This window comes from Anarhichas minor, unplaced genomic scaffold, assembly GCF_050575085.1.
Source record: "Anarhichas minor isolate MPS153535 unplaced genomic scaffold, ASM5057508v1 ptg000094l, whole genome shotgun sequence".
Taxonomy (NCBI): domain Eukaryota; kingdom Metazoa; phylum Chordata; class Actinopteri; order Perciformes; family Anarhichadidae; genus Anarhichas; species Anarhichas minor.
Window position 1 is genome coordinate 346,672 of NW_027466540.1, and position 25,829 is coordinate 372,500.

The 25,829-nt window shown below is 43.8% G+C and overlaps 1 protein-coding gene across 1 annotated transcript in view; it reads left to right on the forward strand.

Annotated features, from left to right (window-relative positions):
• Positions 1 to 25,829, forward strand: part of col14a1b (collagen, type XIV, alpha 1b) — a 136,866-nt gene that overhangs the window by 77,582 nt on the left and 33,455 nt on the right. The window contains exons 21-33 of the mRNA XM_076082365.1: positions 988 to 1,137; positions 5,316 to 5,432; positions 10,432 to 10,581; positions 13,246 to 13,320; positions 15,195 to 15,334; positions 16,558 to 16,681; positions 17,344 to 17,487; positions 17,769 to 17,933; positions 18,015 to 18,053; positions 18,792 to 18,930; positions 19,075 to 19,217; positions 19,466 to 19,575; positions 24,406 to 24,564. Of these exons, the coding sequence (XP_075938480.1) occupies positions 988 to 1,137; positions 5,316 to 5,432; positions 10,432 to 10,581; positions 13,246 to 13,320; positions 15,195 to 15,334; positions 16,558 to 16,681; positions 17,344 to 17,487; positions 17,769 to 17,933; positions 18,015 to 18,053; positions 18,792 to 18,930; positions 19,075 to 19,217; positions 19,466 to 19,575; positions 24,406 to 24,564 (1,655 nt within the window). The remainder of the gene's footprint in view (positions 1 to 987; positions 1,138 to 5,315; positions 5,433 to 10,431; positions 10,582 to 13,245; positions 13,321 to 15,194; positions 15,335 to 16,557; positions 16,682 to 17,343; positions 17,488 to 17,768; positions 17,934 to 18,014; positions 18,054 to 18,791; positions 18,931 to 19,074; positions 19,218 to 19,465; positions 19,576 to 24,405; positions 24,565 to 25,829) is intronic.

Sequence of the window (25,829 nt, forward strand, 5' to 3'; positions counted from 1 at the left end):
TCAAGTTTAACTGATTCAACAGATTCCACACCAGATTTGTACTGAGGAGTTTAAAGCTACGATGAGGAACTTTTATTTAGTGTTGATTCTGTCTCCCCCTGTGGACTAAAGTGGTAGTGTCTCTGAGCACCAGAGTCCCTTTAGAAAACCTCTCATTGTACTGCAGCAGGGTCTGACAGTCTGGCCCTCTCAGTCCTGGTTCTGGTTCTCCTGTGCCTCCCTTCCCTCCAGCGGGCCCAGCAATACGTCCTGGGTCTCCAGCAGCGTGGTGTCGGTGTTGACTCCCATCGGAGGTCTTATAGAGGATCAGGACTAAACTGAGACTGGTTCTGAACCAGATAAAAGTTCCTCATAGTAACTTTAAGGATATTCAAGGGTTGACATGAAACACTTCCTGTTGGATTATTGTTACATTTGTTCTCCTGAGATTATGAACGTCTCCAACAAATATCACGGAAAAACTCAAGCTGTCGTTTGTTTTTTGATATTTTGGTTTTAATTGCTGGAAGAATCAGAGCTGACGACTCGTGAGTAGCAGCAGCTCACGGCAAACTCATGTTCTATACATGTATGTAGAACTCTTCTAGAATATAGAAGCATCGTGTAACTCGTCTGATTCTTCTAAGTTTAACTAGAAGGGTTACGAGCATAAAAAGGAAGTTGCAATCGCTGCATGTAGCAACACGAGAGACGTCAGTATTCATAACAAGGACAAAGCACCTGAACAGTTTTAATCATTCTATGTTTCATATGATTCTAAATACTAATAAATCACAACGTAGCAAACCAAACAGAAAGCTTATTCTCCTTAAATTAAATACATCATAAAACTAAAAGAAGACACAGAAACATCTTCCCTGCAGATTCTCTCATGTTCCCCTTCTTTTCCTCCTCTTAGTTGTTATCTTCCATCCTTCTCCTCCTCACTGGAATTGAAGATAATGATCGTCTCTGAACTCACCCATGTGCCCCCCCCCCCCCCTGCAGCTCCAGGACCAGCTCTGGAGACCTTCGTGGGAGAAGACGTGAACACCATGCTGATCGTCAACCTGCTGAGCGGGACGGAGTACAGTGTGAAGGTCATCGCCTCCTACACCACCGGATCCAGTGAGGCTCTCTCAGGGAGGGCCAAGACCTGTAAGTAAATATATATATATATATAAATATAGCGAGTCTCTCAGAAGCAGGATAAATATAATATATATATAGTCTCCACATCAAATAAAAGTCATTTCTTAAGTTACTTCCTACTCAAGTAACTTCACTAAATACTTCTCTACTGTTACTCAAGTCATTATTTTTATATATACTTTTACTTCTACTTAAGTACTTTTTTTTTGCAAAGTACTACTTATACTTGAGTGCAGTCTTTGGCTCCTCCTCCACCTCTGGTCATCACATCCACTCTTCATCTCTTTGTTGTTGTGTTTGTGGCCCAGCTGCTGGATGACATCATCTCTTTTCTCTGGACCTCTCCGACACTTTCAGCTGCTTTTGAAGATACATTTTCTCGGCTGCACCTGCAAAGTGTCTCTTTTTCCACCAATTAGAACCACCAGTCAAACGCTTGAGTAGTTAGTTCCTTGATTCCCAGCGGACGCTCTTGGCAGCAACTAATTACAAGATACAGACTTGACAGAGTTTCCAGCTGCTGCCTTGTTAGTGCCAGAGTCCTACTTTATCTCTCTTTCTCCTACTAAGAACGGGTTTACAACGATGAAGGTATTGATTATGTTGTGTTTTCATTGGCATAGTCACAGTTTGTTCTTGGTAAACTGTGCATCACCACTCTGTTGTTCCTTAAGGTTTCACTACAGCGCTATGAACCTAAAATAAACAGACTGTTCTGTGATTTAATTGCAATAAACAGATAAAAAAGGATGCGGAAATAACAATATGATACATCGTTATGAAGATATGTAAAAAAGTCTGAATTCACGCTTCGTCAGGTCCGTCCGCAAGACGACAAGCAAACAACTTTAAAAGGCTTGTTTTCTGAAAGGAGTTTGGATTGATTAGTGCTAAGCTAAGCTAACAATGTAGCTGCTCCATCAACACTCAAACTGACGATATCTAGACATGAATATGGTCATTATTGTTCATAGACAGTCTATGGTTTATACACGTACATTTACACGTAGAAATACGAGGTACCACAGACGGCTGAAATATGTTTTCCGTCCAACGCTTTTTTCCAACAAAGTGTTGCATTCATTTGTTGCTGGAGTTGTAATATTTCAATACGCGAATGACGCAGATTCTTTGTCGGCATGTACGACACAGAATTACTTTTTATGTTGATTTTACTTTGTAACACTGAATATTATGAAGGGGAACTTTCAGAAACTGTAATAATCTGCATTGTTACACAATAATAGTGTGTAATAATTCAACTACATTGAGAGTATCTGTCTCTCTCTTTTTTAATAATTAGCATTAAAACAGTTTTTCTATGACCCAATAAGATATGGATGAGTTAATCTCTCTTTAATCAAAATAAATAAACCAGTCAAGACGAGTATCGTACACAGAACTTCATCCTCCTGATGAGCTCTCATCGGACCCACTAGTACTGCTCTCAGAGCATGTTGTTGTCGGTAATTTAATTCTCTGAACCTGCTCGTTTATACACCTCGTTATCGCCGTCCTCTGTCCAACAAGCTCCTCTAATCTAATCAGGGAAGCAGCCAACGTCGATATCGTGATATCCATCTGACACTTTTTAATGGAGACTTCCCCTCATTACACCGCAGCCCTGGAATGAACTGTAGATGCGATAGATTTAAGTTCCCTCACTGGGCACGTGGACACTTCCCTCGGCTCTCTGAGCGTCTGGCTGCTTCCATCAATCAACTGCTTCTCAAGTACAACCATTCGAGTAGGAGCTTAGACTTTCCCTCTCCTGCATGATGATTAACAACTTCACCACGGGCCGGCCTTTTGCTTAAAATAGCTGTTCTTGAAACCCAAAGGTCTCCGGTTTGAACTCCACGCAGCAGAAAAGACAAGAACCATGTGTGCTTTTGAAGTGTCCTTTAGCAGAAAACTCTCATTTCTCTCCGGCTGAGAGCTCTCGACCGCAAGCGTCCCCTTAATACCCCAACATGTCGCTCTCAATGGATCGTCGCTTTGCATCGGAGGTTCCTTCGCCTGCATGACAATTAAGCACTTCTTGGTTGATTTTGAAGGACGAGGGGCTAAACCTGAAGATGACAGGGGGGGGGGGGGGGGGGAGATGGAGAGGTGGGCGGAGTTGAAAGGAGAGCATGAGTCCGGTGGGATCCCAGGAGGTGAACGGAAGCGTGTGACATAGAGCTCAGCGGCATGTTAACGAGGCCAGTGGACCAGTGGAGATGAGTGGACAGCAGCGTCACAGGAGACTGGTGCTCCTGTAGCACCTCTTCATGTGAGCAATTTAGCATTTTAGCAAAACCGATGTCTGCTGTAATTAAAGGTGAAAGAAGTCATCAGAACTTGAACAATATGCAGAAATACCTGCCGACGCATCTATTTTCCTGTCTCTGCCATTGACGTACCTTTACTGAAGCTTATTTATTTAATCTGTTAAAGGGGCAGTGTGTAACATTTAGGGGGGTTAATTGGCACATATTGAATATAATATAACTATGTTTTAATCAGTGTATAATCACCCCAAACTAAGAATCGTATCGCTTAGAAAAGGCCATTTATATCAACGTCGGGAGCGGGTCGTCTTCCATGGAGTCCGCCATCTTTCTACAGCAGCCCAGAATGGACAAACTGAACACTGGCTCCAGGGTTAGCCTTTTGAGTTGGGTTGTGTTCCGAAACCCGGTATTAAACGGGCCTCAGAGCGAATTCATTAAACATCGTAGTATTGATAAGCCTTGACGTTACTGGTGCTTTTTATTAGTACTTTCTCCAACTACACACAAACACACACAAAGCGTGAGCATAGAGGCCGCTGTGGTGAAGTGAAGGATGCTCGAGTTGACGGCAACTCCGCTTGCTACTGTACGTGCAATGAAATCTTTGCGAGTAAAAAGCCAAAATGTATCAATACATCTGTGAACATGTAAACAAAAGTGAAACCTAATTCAGTTAAAATTGTATATTTATTTTTAAAAACAATTGTTGAGTCCTGAAGAAGAACAGAGTATTTAGAGAGTAGCCCTAGTCGGACTAAAGATACCTCTCCCTGGTTACTCAGAGCAGTGTGTGACGTCTATGAGGAGCTACATCATGAATCACAGTGACATCGTACTAAGCTGTTCAGATGCTGAATTAAAAGTCCCTCCGTGTCCTCTCATTAAATCACAAGCTGGGGTTTTTACACAAACCCCACGCGGGATGCATTATGCATTCACGGAGTCCAAACGAATGCAGATGAGGTACTCGGCTCAACTGGAAGACGCTCCGTTTCGTCGGAGGGAGTGTAAGTTACACTGTGATGGACAACGCCATTACCAGCTGGAAACATGCATTACGTGTTCCAGAACAAGCGAGTCTCTCAGAAGCAGGATGATGAAAGTGCATACATTCTATTTGCATAAATAGAGTGTGGGTGTGTGTGTGTGGGGGGGGGGGGGGGGGGGGGTTTGTTTGTGAGCGTCTGGAGCAAAGACAGTGAAGTCATATTTCTCTCTCTGTAAATGACTCACGTTGATGCCCAAAAATAATCTGTCATCTGGGACCACGATGGTGTGTGGTTTCCCAGATGTGAGCTCAGTGCACATTCATACAGTTTAACGTTTAGAGAAGAATGCTTACAAGCGCTTATCTACGAGTTCAGAAGCAGCTTTGACTTTGTGACAAAAACGCAATTTTTTTGTCAGCGTTTCAGTGTCAAAAATCACCACTGAGACGCATCTATTTACTGACAAATGTGTTCAGAGTTCAGGGAGAATAATCCAGAATATTCCTCTGCATTTGTGCGTTTGACGTGGACGACCGGCACATGATCGGGTGTTTGAAGAATCCCGTTGATCATCGACAGTAGAGACCATGTATGGTGCTGAGAAACCCACAGAAAACATGATCTAACAATCAGTTTAATCCATTCTGAGCAGTTAAAAAACCTGTGATTTTCTGTATCTCTCTGTGTGTGTGTGTGTGTGTGTGTGTGTGTGTGTGTGTGTGTGTGTGTGTGTGTGTGTGTGTGTGTGTGTGTGTGTGTGTGTGTGTGTGTGTGTGTGTGTGTGTGTGTGTGTGTGTGTGTGTGCGCACTGCCTGGAAGTAGTTGTTCCAGTTATTATAATAATATATTATACATTCTATCCATTACTATGTGAAAGCTGCTGTCACATGCAGATTCTTCCCGTGTCTTCCTCCTGCAGTGTATCTGGGGGTGACCAGCCTGAACGCGTACCAGGTGAAGATGAACAGCATCTGCGCCCAGTGGCAGCCTCACCGACACGCCAGCAGCTACAGGGTGCTCATGGAGTCTCTGCTCAGTGAGTACACAAACAGTCCACACCCTCACAACATCCACCCATGTGGTGTTCAGGTACGCAGCATTTCATGTGCAGCACAGTTTTGGGTAAATATGCACAAACTTGTTTTTCAATGTTTTAATAATTAAAACTCCTGAGAAATAAATCCAGATGAAGAAGTTTCCTTTAAGAAAACCCCCGTCTTGTTGCTGTGATGGTCTGGCTGCATGTCTGAGAAGAAGGGGAGAAAAATGCAAATCCATGCATGCGCACGTTCACTCCTCTCGTGCCACATTACTGGCTCTCTGGTTGATTTCATACCGAGGCATGAAAGTGGGACACATACATGCGGCTGTGGTTCTTTCCCATCCACCTCCTACGCTGCATATCTGTGCTGGTGGGAGTTTGGGGGGGTTTCCCTCATGCATACTCACATGCTTTCATCAGTGGGAGTTTCAGAATGCAGCGTAGGGAGAGTGTCCCCCTCTCTGACTCTCTAGGCAGCCTGAGACGACAAAGACGTTGTTGTGTCTCATCAGAGCTCAAAGGTTTAGCGGAGCGGTCCGACACCGAGCCGCTCCGTAGACGAGGAGCCGGGCTGACGTTAACATGTGCTGCGTGAGGTGAAACACGGGGAAAGAAGACCAACGGCCGGTGTTATAGCTGCCAAGTGTGTCGGGAGGAGATTCACTTGTTATGGGAATGACGGTAATTGCGCCTTGTTGTCTGTTCTGACAGCTGAGCCTCAAAGACAACAGAAGAAAACAAATCCTTCTTCATCAAGGATTCTCTGACGATCGCTTCATAGAAACAATAAAGACAAAACAAAGGGCTTCTTTTTGAAGTCCATTGTGTGTGTGGGAGTGTGAGAATGAAGATGGCTGCCGTCTCCACGAGATGCCGATGATGTAAATGAAAGTCAAGAGTTTCTAAATGTTTCGTTGACCTCTGACCTCTCCGGGGAAGACGCTCGCTGTGTCTCAGAAGGAAACACCAAGAAGGTCACATGTGGGAAATCACTGCTGGAGGAATCTCACACAAACATGTCTGTGTTCAGGCTGGTCTCATCCAGCGTCCGTAGCCATACCTACGAACAATGATGCGGCGTAATTCGTAGGTATCCCTCAAAAGTATTTTGTATATTATAGTGTATATATATATATATATATATATATATATATATGTTATATGTTATCCACGTAATCATACAAAGCCGACTCAGGGTTGACGGGGATTTTGACGGTTCCAACAAACAGTACACTTTCAGCCAGCAGACTGCTGTTCGTTCCCCGTCAACAAGAAGTCAGCGTTGATTTATTTCATGTAACTTCAATTACGACACTTCTGCAGTTATTTCAACCCAAACCACCATCTCTTCCTAAACCTAACTGAGTTGTTTCCTGTGAAGATGGAAGTTTATTGTGAAAAGACTGATCGATGTAACGAGCAGAAATTTACATGAGTTGCTGGACTTTCGTGGGAAAATAACAATAAAGATATACAAACTGTTGTCGTGTTTAAAAGGTATGACTGTCAGATGATCAGAACGATCGTGGAAAAACTCAAAACATACAACTTATTATCTAATATATGAAACTACAGACATGATATCTCACTTTAAAGGTCTAGTGCGTGGGATTTGGCGACATCTGGTGGTGAGGATTCAGATTGCAACCAACTGAAACTTCTCCCAGGGAACTTGATTTTGGAAAATGTAGATTTAAACGGCTCATTCTCAGCTAACCAAATCACAAAAACTCAAATTTTCAGGTGATTAAACACTAAAGAAAACAGACTTACATTCACATTGTTAACTCCGTCAAAAGTGACAAACAAACAAACAGTACCACTTCATTTTCCTCCTGTGGTCTCCTCTCATCCTCTGGACTTAATGTGTCAGCTGATGAATGAGTTCACCTTTTATTAAATATCAGATATCATTCAATGTTGACCACCTCTGATATGAGGGAGCTTCTGGCAACAGAAAAAAAACTGGGACTGAAAATCCTGCAGTTATATTTTCTTTCGGTAAAATAAACAAAAAAACTGATTTTATGACATAAACCTGGAAGAGACGTACTTCTCCCTAATTTTGCCGACATCCTCTAATTTGTGAAACTTGACACTCAAAGACTTTCAATGGAGATTTTTTTTGGTGCGCTGTGATGATTTCAAAGCTTCATTTTGAACTGTGAGAGGAAAAGTGAATACTTTTAGTTTGCGACACTTTTGAATCTACAAAGTTCCTGATCTACAGCATTTAATACAAGAGTCCTCATTGTTCTTTGTGCTCTAGAAAGTCCTGCGATGCACCATTACGCTATATACATTTAAATACTGGATGTTGAAGGGAAGATTACAGGCTATCAGACTTTAAATTACCTCCAGACTCTTTATTAAAACCTTTATGGAATTACTTTGATGCGCTCGTCTCCTGCTCCAGCTGTCAGCAAAGACTCTGAGCAGAAGTCACTCTCATAAAACAGCCTTGCAATTATTGAAATCACTCTTCTGGGTTCTGATTCCCAGAAATAATTGAGTGTTTTCCCCGTTTGTTTGAAACCGATAAACACACCAAAACAAACATCAAACAGCAGACGGCCTCCGATTCCATCGCACTCGTCCGGCATTCAGCCGCCACCTCGAAAGGTGAGATTGACTTTTAATGCAGCCGCCATCCACCGAATGGGAGCCGGTAATGGCCGTTATTCATCACCTTCAGGCCTCCAGCGAACAGCGCGCCATCATTAACGTCACATAAAAGGCGAAGCGTTATTGCGGCGCTCCCGTGTGTTCCTGCAGGGAGCTCCCAGGTATCGTTATCTCCGCACATGATGGAGCTAAATGAGGATTTATGTTTGCACAGCTGCTGAATAAACTACCAGAGGAAAGCGTGTCGGCTGCAGGAGAAGAGAGAGAAATGATGCGTTTGGTGTTGATGGGTGATAAAAAATAAATAAAGATTAAAGAAGAGTTCCTCCTGTCGGACAGAAAAGTTGTTTTATTCAAATGAACAGAGATCGACTCTGTGAAGGAAACATTTAGATCTAAACTTACTTTACAAATTAGAGAATCATGATATAAATAATCTCGTGATTAACTGTATTTTAGGGAATCAAACATCAAAACATCTTTAATATTGACCGACTTCCTTCGTGAGCTCCACGGATCAGAGATTGTCAAACACTGTCCGTCAATTCTGCTATTTTTATATTAACGTTCACAGTATTGTTGCACAGATTATTGTGTTAAGACAACGCTGACTCCAATTTTGAAAATATTTGTTATTGCGTACCCAAATGATTGAAATGTGAGCGCTTTCTCTAGATGTTTATGAAAATTTAAAAAATCCGTATGAATGGTAAAGTGAAGTAATCTCTCACCGGCTGGATTTGTGGAAATTTCAGTGGAAATTGTCTCGTGTGTCTTGTGTGGCGGGTTTTTGGGGGGAAGTGTTTTCGTTTCTTTATTACACCGAAACAGAGAGTTTGTCTGGAGGGGATGTGGGCATGAGGGGATGTGGGCATGAGGGGATGTGGGCATGAGGGGATGTGGGCATGAGGGGATGTGGGCATGAGGGGATGTGGGCATGAGGGGATGTGGGCATGAGGGGATGCCACATGTTGGAGATAATGTCGGTTTCTGGAAGTAAACCTCTGGCGTATACTTTAGCTTTTCTTAATTTTTTATTTTTTTTCGCAGTTAGCTCTCAGCGTTTAATTAAATGACGGCTGTTTCACTGTAACAGACATTTGAATGCCGACACAAGAGTGAACGTGTGAATGTTCACCGGTTGTACTTCCTGCAGCAGTGAACCTGACTTCATGCGTTCTGCGTTTGAAATCAAAAGCTTTTAGTTTTGAAGCTGCAGCATCTAAATCATCTGTATGTTGTAAACTTCAGCGACGGCCTCGGGAGTCGTGCTGCAGCTCTTTAACTCATTCAAATGTTCCACCTGCTCCCTGTGATGAAGTACGAAGTGTGGAAACGTTTTGTCCTTTAAATGTATTTGACAGGTTGCCAGTAGAGCCTGACTCCAGCTGGCGTGGAGTCAACACACAAACACACCTTGATTATTTCAGTAATTGGATTTGCTTCGTCATTTATTTCTGACTGTGAAAAGTTTCATTTTATTCAGTTTCATTTGGGCAGAAACACACTGAGCTGCTGACAACAACAAACAAACAAACAAACAAACAAACAAACAAACAGCCTCAGGGACGCTTGAAAGACTTTAAAAGAGAAAAGAATACAAGTCAGTGAGTCAGTAAGTGGTTCTATATTTAAAGATCATCATCATCATCATCATCATCATCATGTAGAATGTACAGAGGGATTCAAACTGTCCTTCTGTGTGATTGTCCCACGGAGACCACACTGTCACTGACTGCACCAGACTCCAGACACCAGACTCCATGAAAAAACAATTCAAGCTCCACGGAGAGAAATTAAACTCACCAAAGCCCGTGTTGGTCACACTTTCTGCTGCTGAAAACAATCACCAACTCTGGTTTTGTCAAAATAAACCCTTAATCCCTCAGATTAGATGTGAAAATATCCTTTTATTCATTTCCCAGCAGCCTCTCTGATGTCTGATCTCGCTCCTCTCCCGATATCTTCTCACCCAACGCGGTGATTTCAGGGTTTAACTCTTAAGTTGGTGATTGTTGGTAAGAGTGGAAAGATGAACCGAGGCGTCGGTGAGTTTTATTTAGTTTCTGTCAAGTTTTAATGAAGTGTGTTTTACGTCACAGTAAAATCTGTGTTTTTGTCAATGGAGTCTTGTGTATTTGGTGATATCGCTGCTGTTTCTGTTAAACAAAAAGGATTTCACTCTTTAACAAAGTGTCAACCGGCACCGGGAGCTCCAGGGAGAGTGTTGGTGACCGGCTGGTTGTGATGCACTCCTTATGTACGACTGCATGTCCAAATAGAACATTTCCCCACACAGCACAAAATACACGATCAGAGCAGCCGTTTCCAGAAGGCTAACGAGGTGATGTCTGTATTTGTGCCGCAGACGGTCAGAAGCAGGAGACGAAGCTGAGCGGAGGAGCCAACCGACACTGTTTCAACAACCTGAAGGCCAACACGCAGTACAAGATGAGCGTGTACGCTCAGCTGCAGGACGGCACGGACGGGCCGGCGGTCACCGTCACTGAGAAAACACGTAAGAACAAACCCACGCAGTCACACCTGAGACGCTCAAACACCGACACCGTGAGCTAAATTACATTCCATGTTCTAGTTCACGTGTTACTCTGAGCGCAGAGGAAATGTGGCTTCTGTTCCACTTTTTAGATATTTTCTGTGATAATTTCGAACGTGTGTCGGTTAATCTGAAAAAAGCAAAACAATAATAGTAAAAAGGTACATTTTCTTATCCAAGGTTTAAACCCTGAAACACTTAAGAATCAATTCAGCTTCACATTAAATGTACCAGATCGATCAGAAACAGAAAACACTGAACTTGAGCATCTTACTCTCTTTGTGTTTCTTTAGAAATTAATTTTAATCAGTTATTGAAGAGAAATGTTACTTCTTCAGAACGCTTAATCCTGAATAAGTAACATTTGAGAGATGCTGACGAAGCTGTTCTCTGCATACAAGCATGAACACATCGAGTCCTCCACACTCCTCCACACTCCTCCACCTCTTCCACACTCCTCCACCTCCGCCACACTCCTCCACCTCCTCCACACTCCTCCACCTCTTCCACACTCCTCCACCTCCTCCTCCACACTCCTCCACCTCCTCCACACTCCCAGCATGTGTCATCATAGCGCTGCTACAGGACCCGCTGTCAGCTGTCATTGTGTGTAAAGTGAAGCCCATCACAGGCTGGCGTGACCATCGTTTCCAACATAAAACATCTTTTGTGCTCGTGGGAGAAATGACAGATGAGTCGTCTTGATTCTTTTCAGAATGAGCCGTTTGTTCTGCACCGGCAGCAACAAACACTAATCAAGACCCATAGAGGGGGGGGGGGGGGGCACACCAACACCAACACCAACACACACTCTGCTGTTGGACACCTCATGTTCCTCCATAACACATCCTCTTTCAGACTAGTGGGGGAAAAACATCCAAAATACACATTTAGGTGTTCATCGTGCAGTTAGCGGTGTTAGCAGGTGTTAGCAGGTGTTAGCAGGTGTTAGCAGGTGTTAGCAGGTGTAGCCTGATATCCTCTTTAAACAGGAGGAGTAACACCGGAGTTATGTGTAAGTACTGGATGTATGACTGCTGTCCTGTAGTCAACCTGAGACACATCACCAGAAAAGGAGGAATAAACGGTTAAATGTATGAAAACTCGGCCTACCGGTTAATTATACCACCATTTGTGAGCAGCTGCTGTCCTGTATGATTCCCTATAAAGAATGTGTGTCCTGATTAGCCCGACACGTATTCTTTACGGAGCACACAGAGCCTGAACTAAAGGGACTCAACTTTAGTTTACTGATCCTCTTTGTTTGGGTCTTGAATGTTGCTTCCAGCATCCAATCAAATGAGCCTGATTTCTGCAGCGCTCTCGCTCAGAGAGAGTCATTACGCTTCTGCATGGTGTTGTGTTTGAGGCCGTTAATTGATTCGTGAACGTCAGGCAGTTTATAATGAATGTTATATCTGTAGTTTACTGAGATTAATGAGGACGAACGGGGAGGAAGAGAACACGAGACAAAAGGAAAGAAGTGAGCAGAGAGAGAACAGGCAGGAAGTGAGAGCAGGTATTGCTCCACGCTGTATCTGTGCAGAGCCGCCATGATTTACTGCTTTGTTTTGATGCAAATTAAAGCTGCAGACGCTTTTATCCTCCAGACGATTCGCTGCAGGCAGCCGCTGCCAAAACGCTCCCCACCTGCCATTAACGAGTAATTCACAGCCTCAGGTAGCTGATGTACTGCGCCAACAGCACTGAACGAGTGAAATGTGTTTGTTTGTTGGAGAGGGAGGGAGGCCGGTCCCTGAGAGAGTGTGTGTGTGTGAGTGTGAGTGTGTGTGTGTGAGTGTGTGTGAGTGTGTGTGAGTGTGTGTGAGTGTGAGTGTGAGTGTGTGTGTGAGTGTGAGTGTGTGTGTGAGTGTGTGTGAGTGTGTGTGAGTGTGAGTGTGAGTGTGTGTGTGTGTGTGTGTGTGTGTGTGTGAGTGTGTGTGTGTGAGTGTGTGTGTGAGTGTGTGTGTGTGTGTGAGTGTGTGTGAGTGTGAGTGTGAGTGTGTGTGAGTGTGAGTGTGTGTGTGTGTGTGTGTGTGTGTGTGTGTGTGTGTGAGTGTCTGTGAGTGTGTGTGTGTGTGTGTGTGTGTATGTGTGTGTGTGTGTGTGTGAGTGTGTGTGTGAGTGTGTATTGTGTGTGTGTGAGTGTGTATTGTGTGTGTGTGAGTGTGTGTGTGTGTGTGTGTGTGTGTGTGTGAGTGTGTGTGTGTGTGTGTGTGTCTGTGTGTGTGTGAGTGTGAGTGTGTATTGTGTATGTGTGTGTGTGTGAGTGTCTGTGAGTGTGTGTGTGTGTGTGTGTGTGTGTGTGTGAGTGTGTGTGTGAGTGTGTATTGTGTGTGTGTGTGTGTGTGAGTGTGAGTGTGTATTGTGTGTGTGTGAGTGTGTGAGTGTGAGTGTGTGTGTGTCTGTGTCTGTGTGTGTGTGTGTGAGTGTGTGTGTGAGTGTGTGTGTGAGTGTGTGTGTGAGTGTGTGTGTGTGTCTGTGTGTGTGTGAGTGTGTGTGTGAGTGTGTATTGTGTATGTTAAATGTGTCTCCTCACCTTCACTTCGAGCTGCTGATTGCTTTACGGTGATTGCAGGTTTGTCACGTCTTCATTCTGCGTCTCCTTTCATTCTCTCTCTTCAGTCCCCGTCCCGACCCCGAAGCCGACCACGCCCCCCACCACCACGCCGCTACCCACAATCCCCGCTGCTAAGGAAGGTAAGAGCAGGGTTCATGTTGTTCATCGTCTCCAGTCGATGTCCTGATGTTTGATGATAATGATCTGTTCGTTTCACTTTCATCGGTTTTATTCATTCGCAGAGTGACGTCACTTTGTTTCACCAATAAACTGCATTCACAGCCATTGGTACCAAAGTTGACTCTTATAAATAAGTGTTCCAGATAGGTTCTTCCTGAAGGGCTGAGGTTCTAGCGATAACCTTTTGCTTCTGAAGAACCCTTTTAGTCAATAAAGGGCTGTGAAGTGTTCTTTGTAAGAAGAGATGTTCCATTAAGAATCCTTTTTGGAAGAAAGAGTTCTTCAAGGATTGTTAAAAAACGTGACATTCCAGCTCACACATCCCCAAAAACTGTGACTGAGAACCATGATTGTTGTGGGTTGAGCTGCACCACATCAGCCCTGGACCTTTAGGGTTCTAGATGAAACCTTTGTAATATATAAGGGTCCTGGGTAGAACCCCCAGTGTTTTTTCAAAAATGGTTAACAGCAACCTGGAAACCCTCACAAATAAAAGACACATAAAGCAGTAAGTCCTGACACACAGGAACATTTATTCAACAATAAGCAACTTAAAAGTTGCTTTGCTTTCTGGATGATTTCTCTCTTTCTTTATCTCCTGATGTAAATATAGTCCCGCTGACAGAGACAATACGTTTAGATCCCTCCGCCCACATTTCATGTTAAATATATCACGATGTCGGTCAACACTGACAAATTACAAGCAGATTAAATAAGCTTCAACTGTTCTACTCCCACACAGTGCTGCGTCTTCAACACACACACACACACACACACACACACACACACACACACACACACACTACATGATGGCGTATAAAACAGCTCAAAGAGTTCTATACGTGTGAAGAACTGAAGGGATCGTTCTCACATAGAACCACAGAGATAAACCTTCAACAGAGGGATTAAATGAAACGTTAACGTGGTGAGACGGATCATCTGATCCACGTTCTTCACACATCCGTCAGCACAGAATCAACCTTTTGTTTTAAACATTACGTAGCTGTTAAATGTGTGACGGGAGAAGAACAAAACAGGAAGCAGCCTGAACAGTAGTAGAAGCAGAGAGAACTCAAAGATGTCTTCAGTAATAACGAATGAGAGAAACGCAACACTGAGATTTAAACTTCATACATATTCCTCTAAGTGTCCAGAAGTGTTGCCACTGCTTCCTTCTGTCTGGTGTTTAGCAGCAGACGTGGGTTCTGAGGGTCCAACAGCTGAAAAGAAGTAATAAATCTATATCAGCGCTTCTCCCTTTGGAGAACTTGATCGATGCAAGGCTGGGCTTTTATTGTGAAAGAATATCAGTTTACTAAGTAAATGTTTGCAGATGACAGAATCAATCGGCGGGGGGGGGCAGCAGCTGACCCTTAAATGTGATTCATTAGAGGAGGAAGGGGAAGCCGTTGGACCGATTGGTGAGGCAACTTTTAACGAGTTTAACACTTTTCCAATCGTTCACAAGTCGAATCTATCAAAGCTCCACTTCATTTAAAAGCTGCTTTTCTTCCCGAGTCGTCGTCCATAAAGATCAAGTTTGTTTATTCGCGCGGCGATAAAAAGAGAAGTGAAAGCGACGTTTTATAACAAGAAGAACAAAGAAAGCAGAGAATAAATCCATCTTTGAGTTCAGCAAAGAAAACTAAAGAAAGTCCACCAAAGAGACAACAAACATGTTAAATATCTGTTTTGAGAATCTCCACTTTGACTGAACACAACAGAAGTGACTCATTAAATAAAGTCAAATAAGTATTTTTTTACATTACTGAAGTTTTTTAACAATCAGAGAGACACTAACCCTAACCGTGTGCTCTCTCTCCCCTCTGTCTAGTCTGTAAGGCGGCCAAAGCGGACCTGGTCTTCCTGGTGGACGGCTCCTGGAGTATCGGTGACGAGAACTTCCTGAAGATCATCCGCTTCCTGTACAGCACCACCGGAGCTCTGGACCAGATCGGCCCGGACGGCACGCAGGTAGGTGGTCCGTGAAAACGCTGGTACTGGTCTGGTGGCTCTGAAGTCACACGGTGTGATGGGCGGGTTGGTTTGACAGGAAGTCTTTGTGATAACAGGAGATACCTCCAGAGAGACCTGGACCTCTGTTTGGCTGTTTCTTTGAGGCAGAGGAGCTTTTTCTTCCTGGTTCCTGTCCAGTGTTTGGTGACTTGAGTTCTGCTTTCTGCTCCTGTGTTAAACTATATATTTTATATATATTTTCCTGACACGCCCACAAAGACCGGTCTAAATGAAACCTCACTTATGTGTTTTCTGGATTCTTATCATTTTTATTTAAAGTGGCAATCATTAAGAATGATGGCGTGTTAAAATACTTTCATCAGTCGGCCGAAGGCTCAGTCAGTATTGTGTTCCCTCAACAAGGCTGCTACTTTAAGTAAACACAATACAGCCTGTTGTTTTATGGTGCTTATGGCAGAAGAGAGGTTCATTTCTAAATGACGTCTTCTAGACAACAAACGGCCCAAAACCCGACCTGGAACACCGACTTCAGCGATTACTAATCGATTAATCAACGAATCATTTCAGCATCAAGACAGAGTGAAGAATATTTATTATCTTTTCTATGTAAGCTTTAAACTAACCTCTCGAACCTGCGCTACACTCTTGATGACCAGCACTGAATGACCAAGTAAAAGACATTTTTTAGGACAAACTGTGTCGTTTCCATAACATGCGTATTCTGCCGGTGTCTCCAGTGAAACACGCCCGCTGAGCTGCTCTGTCATGTTGTTTCATTATGTACAAATAGAGAGTGTTCTCCCAGGCGGCTGTAAGAACCAGCTCATCTGTACTCTCTGCATGGTGTTTTCTGCTGTGTCGGTAGTTTATTTAAGTTCTCTCCGCTGATCTGAGTTCAGTCCGGTCACAACAGGAGGAGTTTCAACATTCACGATCCAATCAGGAAGTTCGTATTGAACAGTTATGTGTTAAACAGCTGAGTTACGACAGTCGATCACAAAAGTTGCATTTAAAAAAGACAAGTGTCCCCACAACCGTATGCTCTCCATAGATGCTGCCACTACGACAGTTAAAGGGTCAGTTCACCTAAACCAGGCTCTCACCACCTCACAGGTTCAGTGTGAGTGCTGTAAGCCATAGAGAGGAGGAGTGTGTCCGTGCCATGTGCTCGGCCTCTAAACTAAACGGTGTTCTGATTGGTTTGGTTCCCGTGTCGTCAGGTGGCCATCGCCCAGTTCAGTGACGACGCCCGGACCGAGTTCAAGCTGAACTCGTACAGCGACAAGGAGCGACTGCTGGACGCCATCAACAAGATCGCCTACAAGGGAGGGAACACCAAGACGGGTGAGCCGCGAGCAGAACCGCTCCTACGGGGGAACCGCTGCTGAGCTTTTACACCCGTGGCTTTAGTTTGTTATCGCAGCGTGGGAGAGGTTAGGGAAGATCCAAGAAAAGACACCTCGTGGAACGTGCACACACACACACACACACACACACAGTTTCTTTTAACCGTCGTCAATACTTATTGAGCAGCAGGCAAACACACACTCAGGAAATTAAATCAGTGTCTGCTTCCAGACTTCCAGTGTCTTCATGCTCACGTTCACGTAAAGCAAATAAGGAGTTTGCACACGCTGCATTAATGCCTACAATCTGTGTTTGATGCATAGAAGCCTGTATTTACATGAAGTGTGTGTGTGTGTGTGTGTGTGTGTGTGTAATGAGAGGAAGTGTGTGGGGAAGCAGGGAGAGGTGTAATCATTAATCAGTGTTTGCAAAGCAGCGCAGTCGGTTCCTCCTGCAGGGAGAGCAGCTCTGTGAGAGGAGTTCTCCCACAGCGACGATCACCGCACCGTAGAACAGCACAGGAGCACTCGGTCACCTGGAGCCAAGAATCTCTTCCCCACTGCTCCCACTGCTCCCAGTGAATTCCTTAAAACAGTTACAGGACGTCCCAGTACCTGCTCCTTCTCCCACACTCTGAAATAATCCGTCTGTCCGATCAGGTCGAGCCATCCAGCACGTGAAGGAGAACATCTTCACGGCAGAGGGAGGAGTCAGGAGGGGGATCCCCAACGTCCTGGTGGTGCTCACTGACGGCCGATCGCAGGACGATGTCAACAAGGTGTCCAAGGAGATGCAGATGGAAGGTCAGAGCGGCCATGTTTGTTTCTAACTGAGATCCACTTTAGATTTCAGGATTCCAGAAGAATTGTAAATATACAGTTGGCTCAACATGGTCGTAAACATTTATTTACGACCATGTCACTGTGGAGTCTATTGCTCACATTTTAATTCAATAAAAAGAACATTTTATAAGAGCAGGAAGTGACCGACAGAAGCTCATGTAAGATCATAAACTACATGATATCTTCTAGACGACGTACTCGGTCCTCGTCCTAAACCTTTCCCTCTCTCTCTTTCTTTAAAGGGTACATCGTGTTCGCCATCGGCTTCGCTGACGCCGACTACGGGGAGCTGGTGAGCATCGCCAGCAAACCCAGCGACAGACACGTGTTCTTCGTGGACGACCTGGACGCCTTCACGAAGATCGAGGAGAAGCTGGTGACCTTTGTGTGCGAGGCCGCCACCGCCAGTGAGTAACCGGACGCTCAGCAGGCGGGCAGAGAGTTCGGTCTTCTTCTGAATCTAACGCACCGTTTGTTTTCTTCCCCAGCTTGTCCGTCCGTACCGATGAGCGGCAGCACAACACCAGGTATGTGAACGCTGGTGGTGTTTATCCACGTAACAGTACATCATACCGTGTGTACAAGTACCTCGAATACCCTTAGGATGTGCAACACGTTCAGAAGACCCTTACACTGTAATGGTGGTACTACCATTACATGTTTATTTAAACTTTTAAATATTATTGTTTATTATATTCTTGTAGAAACCCCAAAAAACACGTATGCATAAAATGTCCCCTCATCTGTCCTTAACAGTAAGAGGACCAGTAAGAGTCGGTCTCATCTATTTACAGCCTGATATCACGGTTCACAGATTTGCCTCAATCTGTTCTGCACCCTCTGTCCTCAAATCACATGAGGAACCGTCGGAGGACGGCGGTGCAGTAGATGCTGAGTGTGCAGAATAACCAACATGAAATCACATTATGACGATCAGTGTGACCAGATTATAGAGCCTCAGAATAACCGAAGCTAATTGGTTCATTATCTTAGATTAGATGAGACTTTATTGTCATTGCACAGAGTACATGCACTGAGACATGGAGGCAGTTCAGCAGGAGGAGAAGTGCAGATTAATGTACGTAGAATAAGTATTAATATAAACAGGGAGGCGTTGATGTGAATACATCCAACATGAACATGTGCAGCAGAATAAAATCAAACAAATGGTGAGAAATAAACATCACACACTCAGCTTCTTACTGTTCAACTGTCCTCTAAACATCGATTCATACGATGCTCACCACTCCCCCCCCCCACCTCAGGTTTCCGTATGATGGAGCTGTTCGGTCTGGTGGAGAACCGGTACGGCAGCGTCTCCGGTGTTTCCATGGTACCCGGCACCTTCAACACCTTCCCCTGCTTCCACCTGCACAGCGACGCTTTCCTGGCACAGCCGACCAGGTACACGGAGACATCTCACCCCCTCGCATGAAGACTTTATGAATGATATCTCTGATATCTCCAGCTGAGGACTCATAGTAAATAGAGATCACATACCAGAAGTGTTCACCTGGGTGTGATGTCCCCACCCCCTCCATCTCACAGGTACATCCATCCTGAAGGGCTGCCCTCCGACTACACCATCACCCTGCTGTTCAGACTGCTGCCCGACACGCCGGAGGAGCCCTTCGCCCTCTGGGAGGTCCTGGACAAGAACAACGAGCCGCTGGTGGGAGTCATCCTGGACAGTGAGTCTGGGATAAGGATAATAATTATAATAATAATAACTTTATTTCTGTTGTTTTTAAACGTATGAAACACGAGCGATGCAATTCAGGTAAAAAGAATCATGAAATCGATACCTATTGGTATTGTAGATATTAAATATAGATTCAGGATTTTGTAACTGGCTCAGTGTCATGACTGATCCGTGTGTGTGTGTGTGTGTGTGTGTGTGTGTGTGTGTGTGTGTGTGTGTGTGTGTGTCTTCCTGCAGACGGAGGAAAGACTCTGACGTTCTTCAACAACGACTACAAAGGAGAGTTCCAGACGGTGACCTTCGAAGGGCCAGAGATCAAAAAGCTCTTCTACGGCAGCTTCCATAAGGTCAGAGTCTCTCCGGTTCTCTCTTCATTTGCACGCCAGGCTTCACTCGGACTGACCGGGTTGAGTCTGATTAAAAGTCTAATTCTGTCTTCTTTAGATCTATGATTGGCAGCAAACTCAAACGTTTTTTAAATGGAAAAATAAATAAAGTTCAAAATAAGATAATGACTTTTAAATACCTTACATGTTCTCCAAAACTGCACCGAGTTACAAGAGCTTCTCTCACTCAAACATCTCAAAGTGAAAATGCTTCAGAGTTACTGGACAAATACAATCACAGGATATCAACGTGACAACCTGCGGATCTGTTGAGTGAAGTCAAAGCTTCATGTGTTAAAGCTGCATTCTCGCTAGTGTCCACCAGGGGGCGACTCCTCTGGTTGTATAGAAGTCTATGAGAAAATGACTCTACTTCTCTCTTGATTTATTACCTCAGTAAACATTGTAAACATGAGTTCATGGTCTCAATCTCTAGTTTCAAGTCTTCTTCAATACAGCATGATGTTCATTTAGTACATTATGGTCCATTTAGAGTCAAACAGACCATAAAGCGTCAACGACTACAACCACCTCTTACATACAGTCTATGAGTATATCCCACTTTATCTAACGTGATGTGTGTGTTTGTGCTCTCGGCACCTCAACGATAGCTTCTTGCTAATCTCATTCATTCATTAGTTCTGGCAGTACCCATTACACCCACGTGATGAATTCAGTTTAGTCTTCGAATGCAAATAGAGCGTTAAAATGCATCTAAGTTTATTTTTATCAGATGGAGGATTATAAAAAAAAGACACTTTACATTTCTGAGAAAAAAATCACCGTTTACATGATTACGTTATCCGTCTAAATGATTACATCATGAGCATTAAAGAGGAAAAGACCAGCTGAAAGGTATTAAATTATCAGTGAAAATGTAATGTTTTTTATGACATTATTCATTGAGTTATTACGTTATTGGGTTTTATTACATATTTGATCAGGTTAAGTGAAAATTGTATTACATCTTTCAGTAAATTTATTACGTTATTTGTGCCACAGCTCTTAAAGAGACAGGCGCAAAAACGGAGCATTTTAGACTGAAGGTGAACGCAGGTATATTCAGACGGACAGTACAAGAAAAATAATGTGTGTTTAACATTAAAAGCAGCTAAACGTGTCCCAGTAGAAACCCCCAAACACAAATATGAACCTGAAAATGAGCACGACATGTCCCCTTTAAAAGATATAAAGTGAGTGGCTGATGGGCATGTTGTGTTGGTTGGTTGACTTACTAACCTTTTGCTTTACTAGCTGACTGAGTAGTGAGCTGACGAACTGACTGCATCACTCGTGTTTCTATTGATGAGCTTTGGGTGGATCGGTTCAGATGTTCTTTTGTGTATCGGCTTGTTTATTTGCTCAGTCGTCTCCTTCCCGCAGCCTCGTTCCTCTCTTTATCTGGAGCCTCGCTGAGCGGTGAGACGGCGGTTTGAGTCCCTGACAGACCGACTGCAGTCGAGTCGTAGCCCCGAGCCTGAAGTGTGTCAGTGCCGAAGGACTCGCTGACTGATCTGCAGTCAGTTCTGTCTGCTCGCTGTCAGCACAGCTTATCCCGCTTACCTTCTCACCTTTTGTTCTGCTCGCTGTGTGTGTGTGTGTGTGTGTGTGTGTGTGTGTGTGTGTGTGTGTGTGTGTGTGTGTGTGTGTGTGTGTGTGTGTGTGTGTGTGTGTGTGTGTGTGTGTGTGTGTGTGTGTGTTGTGTGTTTGTGTGTGTGTGCGCGCGCCACTGCATACAGTGGATGTTATAAACCCAGAGGACCAGTACAGAACCTGCTCGGTGACGTCTGTGTAGATTCATGTGGTTATGGATCAGAGGACGTCACTGACTGGTCCCCTGGGGGTCACCAGAGTTCAGTCTCTCCTCGGCTTTGTAAAGAGTTTCACGCTCGGTAGATGTTCTTCTGCTTCTGACTGGCTGTCACATCTCTCGGTTCCTGAAAAGCTGACGTCTTGGAAATATGACGAGAGCGTATGAATTTCCTTTAGCAGCTTTTTAGACGATGCTTCACACGTCACACTCTCAACAGGGTTCATGTTACAGTTCTGCAGTGTTAAAGCAGGACGGAGGGACAAATGTACCAGTCACACACACACACACACACATACACAAGCACACACACACTGTGGAAGCCCGTCTCTGCCAGTAAAATTTAAAAAATAAGAAGATGAAAACCTTAAAAAAATGAAATTTTCTAATAATTTTAATGACAAATCTTGACGACTGACTAAGGATCTCAAAATAATAACTTAACATCTTAAAATAATACTTAATATCTTAAAATAAGGACTTAGAATATCAGAACCATCACGTAGCATCACAGAATAACGACAAGCTTTCTTAAAATATTGACTTATCAAAGTGTCTCATCATGAAACGAGTCCTGTCCCGCGTCCTTGATGTCTCGTTTCTTTGTAAAGATTAAATCTAATGTTCACTTCTAACCAACATTAAGGAGACATCAAGGTGTTTCTTTATTCCCTCTTTGTCAGGACAAACATGGAGCTTGTTAACAAGTTCATTTGCATCGTTGTGAAATAGAATTGTACCCTCGATAGAAAAGATTTAACTAAAATAAAAAGGTGGGAAATAGAGAAACGCACACAGACTGAGATACTCCAGACAAACAACAACAACAACAGCAGAGAGGCAGCGTCTCCTCCGCCTGTCCATGCCGGTGATGATGACTTCCTGCCTGTGTAATTATTAATAGCGATGTCACTCAGGGAGGTAACTTTAGTTTAGTGTCCACGTGCGCTCCTGACTGTGTCCCAGTTGCAGCTGCAGCTCGTGCAGCTATAAACGTCTTAACGCTGCAAATAGGTTCGTCTTCAACACAAGCTCTGAAATGTGATGTTTAGAGTCAAATCAGGTGACATGAGACGCAGCCAGACGCAGCTCTTTGTCTGTAATTTGTGTGTGTGTGTGTGTGTGTGTGTGTGTGTGTGTGTGTGTGTGTGTGTGTGTGTGTGTGTGTGTGTGTTGTGAATTATTAGACTTATTTTGAAATAGTTTTTTAATGCATTTCTTTCATCATCTATTTAACGGTCTCCCAAGAAAATAAACATGTTCAGACTTCATTAGTACTCCAGATTAAAACAAACTGTATCGTCAGTCAACTGAAATCAAATGTCAAACACTTTATGTGACAGTTGGGAACAAGTCGATAGTCGTCTGTGAGGTTTCGTCTCATCTGTTGAGCTATTTGTTCGTTATTGTTTTTTATTTTCATCCGTGCTCCGTCCTTCTATACGTCTTTGTTTGTGTCTTTTTAAAGTGTAACATCGACCTGTTCACTCTGAATCTGAGACTTCTAAACGATGTTTGTGTCAGTGTAGAGTCCAGTACAGTACAGTAGAGTAGAGTCCAGTAGAGTAGAGTCCAGTACAGTAGAGTCCAGTACAGTAGAGTACAGTAGAGTAGAGTCCAGTACAGTAGAGTACAGTAGAGTCCAGTAGAGTACAGTAGAGTAGAGTCCAGTACAGTACAGTACAATAGAGTACAGTAGAATAGAGTACAGTACAGTAGAGTACAGTACAGTAGAGTACAGTACAATATAGTCCAGTACAGTACAGTAGAGTCCAGTACAGTACAGTAGAGTCCAGTACAGTAGAGTCCAGTACAGTAGAGTACAGTACAGTAGAGTACAGTGGGCTGTGAGCCTCCAGGAGAGGAACCTGGTTGGGGCTCTACAGCTCCACACAGGAAGAGGGCGCTGTTCTCCCACCAGCTCTACCGTCAACAACAGACAACAGACAACAGACACAGACAGCAGACGGTTCATTTGAAGCGAAATAGTCTCTTAAAACCTGACATCTGCATCACTGATGTAGGAAAGATAAGAAGAGGAGGAGAGCTTTTGATGCTGCTGCTTTGTGCATTTTATTGAGTTTAAAGCATTTTGTGCAGCATTCCTTGTATGAAAGATGACTCAGCACTTAACTAGACCATCGTCAATAATCCCAGAACGTGCAGGGTATCTCCACAAGAGAACCTGAAACGTACCCTGAAGGTTTGGACCACCAGGGGGCGCTACAGATGCAAAAAAACAACAACAACAGCATGACTCAACACAAATCAGACAGTATATCAGTAACTGTTTGTCCGATCAATGCTAAACTCACAGGATATGTTTCATGCTGATGATGTTGAACTATTCTGGAATCAGTCAATAGGGGGCGCCACCGGTTCAGATCATGTGCACGGGTTCAAATATGGTGCTAAAGCTGTGAACGTCTGTCCAAACTTCACCCAACATGCTGGATCTTTGTGACTAAGCTGTGAAACATGCCGGCTGCACGTCGTCATCATGAAACAAGTGTGTTTGTTCTCAGTTCTGCTTCAGACTGAATGAAACCAGAAGAAATGACTTTGTGACGCCTGAGAGCAGCTCTCTGCTGAACCCCGTCATGGCCGCTTGTGGCTTTATTCTTGTTTTTTAATCTTTCTCTTATTTTATCAAGAATGTTTTATTTTCCATCTTATTTCATTCTTTGTCTATTTTCCCTGGTTGTGAAGCACGTTGCTGCTCTTCCTGTGTGAACAGTGTTTGTTATCATATAATAAGATAAGATTATCCTTTATTATATTAAAACAAGATATAATCGGACCGAATGGTTGAGTTCACATCGTTGCACATATGAAATATGAAATATCCGCATCACACAGTAGTATACGTTGATATTTATATTGCACATTATTATTTATGTTGTCAGTTTTTGGTGTATGCATGTTTTTCTACATATAAGATTCTCAGCACTGAACGTGTGGGTTTGTTTCCTCTCACGCAGCTTCACATCGCCATCAGCAAGACGAGCGCCAAGGTGGTGATCGACTGCAGCGCCGTGGCCGAGAAAAGCGTCAACGCGGCGGGGAACATCACCATTGAAGGACTGGAGGTCCTGGGCAGGATGGTCCGGTCCAGAGGGAACAAGGACAACTCGGCGCCGGTGAGGACGACGCGCGCGCGCACACACACACACACACACACACACACACACACACACACACACACACACACACACACACGTGTGGAAGCCCATCTCTGCCAGTAAAATTTAAAAAAATTAGAAGATGAAAACCTTAAAAAGGACAAACGTTACTCCTGAGTCTGATCTTAAAATAATGACTTAATATCTGATAATAATGACTTAATATCTGATAATAATGACTTAATATCTGATAATAATGACTTAATATCTGATAATAATGACTTAATATCTGATAATAATGACTTAATATCTGATAATAATGACTTGACTCTTTAAGAGAAGAGGTCCTGCTTACAGCTGCACAGCAGTCATTTAAATACGAGGACAAACAAATGAAGAGCAGCTAAACCTTCAGTGTGATGGAGGAACCAACGCAGAGCCGGCTTCAAGTCTCTGCAAGTGGATTTTTAAAGTGAAATGAAACCAAAGAGAAGCAGAAAGGCCATCAGCTTGTATAGATTTCATCAGCTGAGCATGTCAGCTAAAAAGATCCATAAACTAACAAGAGATAAGAGATAAAACCTCCCTCCTTCTGATTGGCCAAACTGACTTCTTCTTTGTGACCACAGGAAGCGAACAGTTTCTTATCTTACACTGCTGCATCGTTTCATCCGTTTGAATTTATTTCATCAAAGCCGAGCGGCTTAATGAACGCAAACAAATCCATTCCCAGCGTCTCTCCTCCAGGAACAGCAGCGCGGCCGACGTTTGTGTCCGATTGGTTCGATCTCCTCTTTGAAGAGAAAAACCCTCGACATCGACCGAGCTCAACAATTCCACTTGCGTGTCACATAATCTGCGTCACAGTTGTGTGAGTGAAAAGAACACACACTGATCCGAGGCGAGATACCTGCCCCTGAAGAGGCCGTTATCTCAGCTGCTAATCGTTTATTTTTGTCGATCGTGCTCGTTGCACGAACGTTAACGAGGCGGCCTCGCAATGCATCATGGTCCTTTGGACCTGCAGGAAGCAGAATGCAGCTGCTCTTCATGAACACTCGGCCTGCAGGAGCGGCTGGATGTTTCTCCTCTCGTTTGGTTCTTTGAATATATTTAAAGGTGAATCCTATAATCTCCCACTGTGTTTGAACGCCCCATGAATCACCAGAATTCACCAGGCCTAAATAGACAAAACTGAAAACACAGATCGTTGTAAAGAAAAGGTTCAAAGGGAAGATGTAAAACTGAGGTTTGCTGCTTCTTTGGGAGAGAACGATGATTAA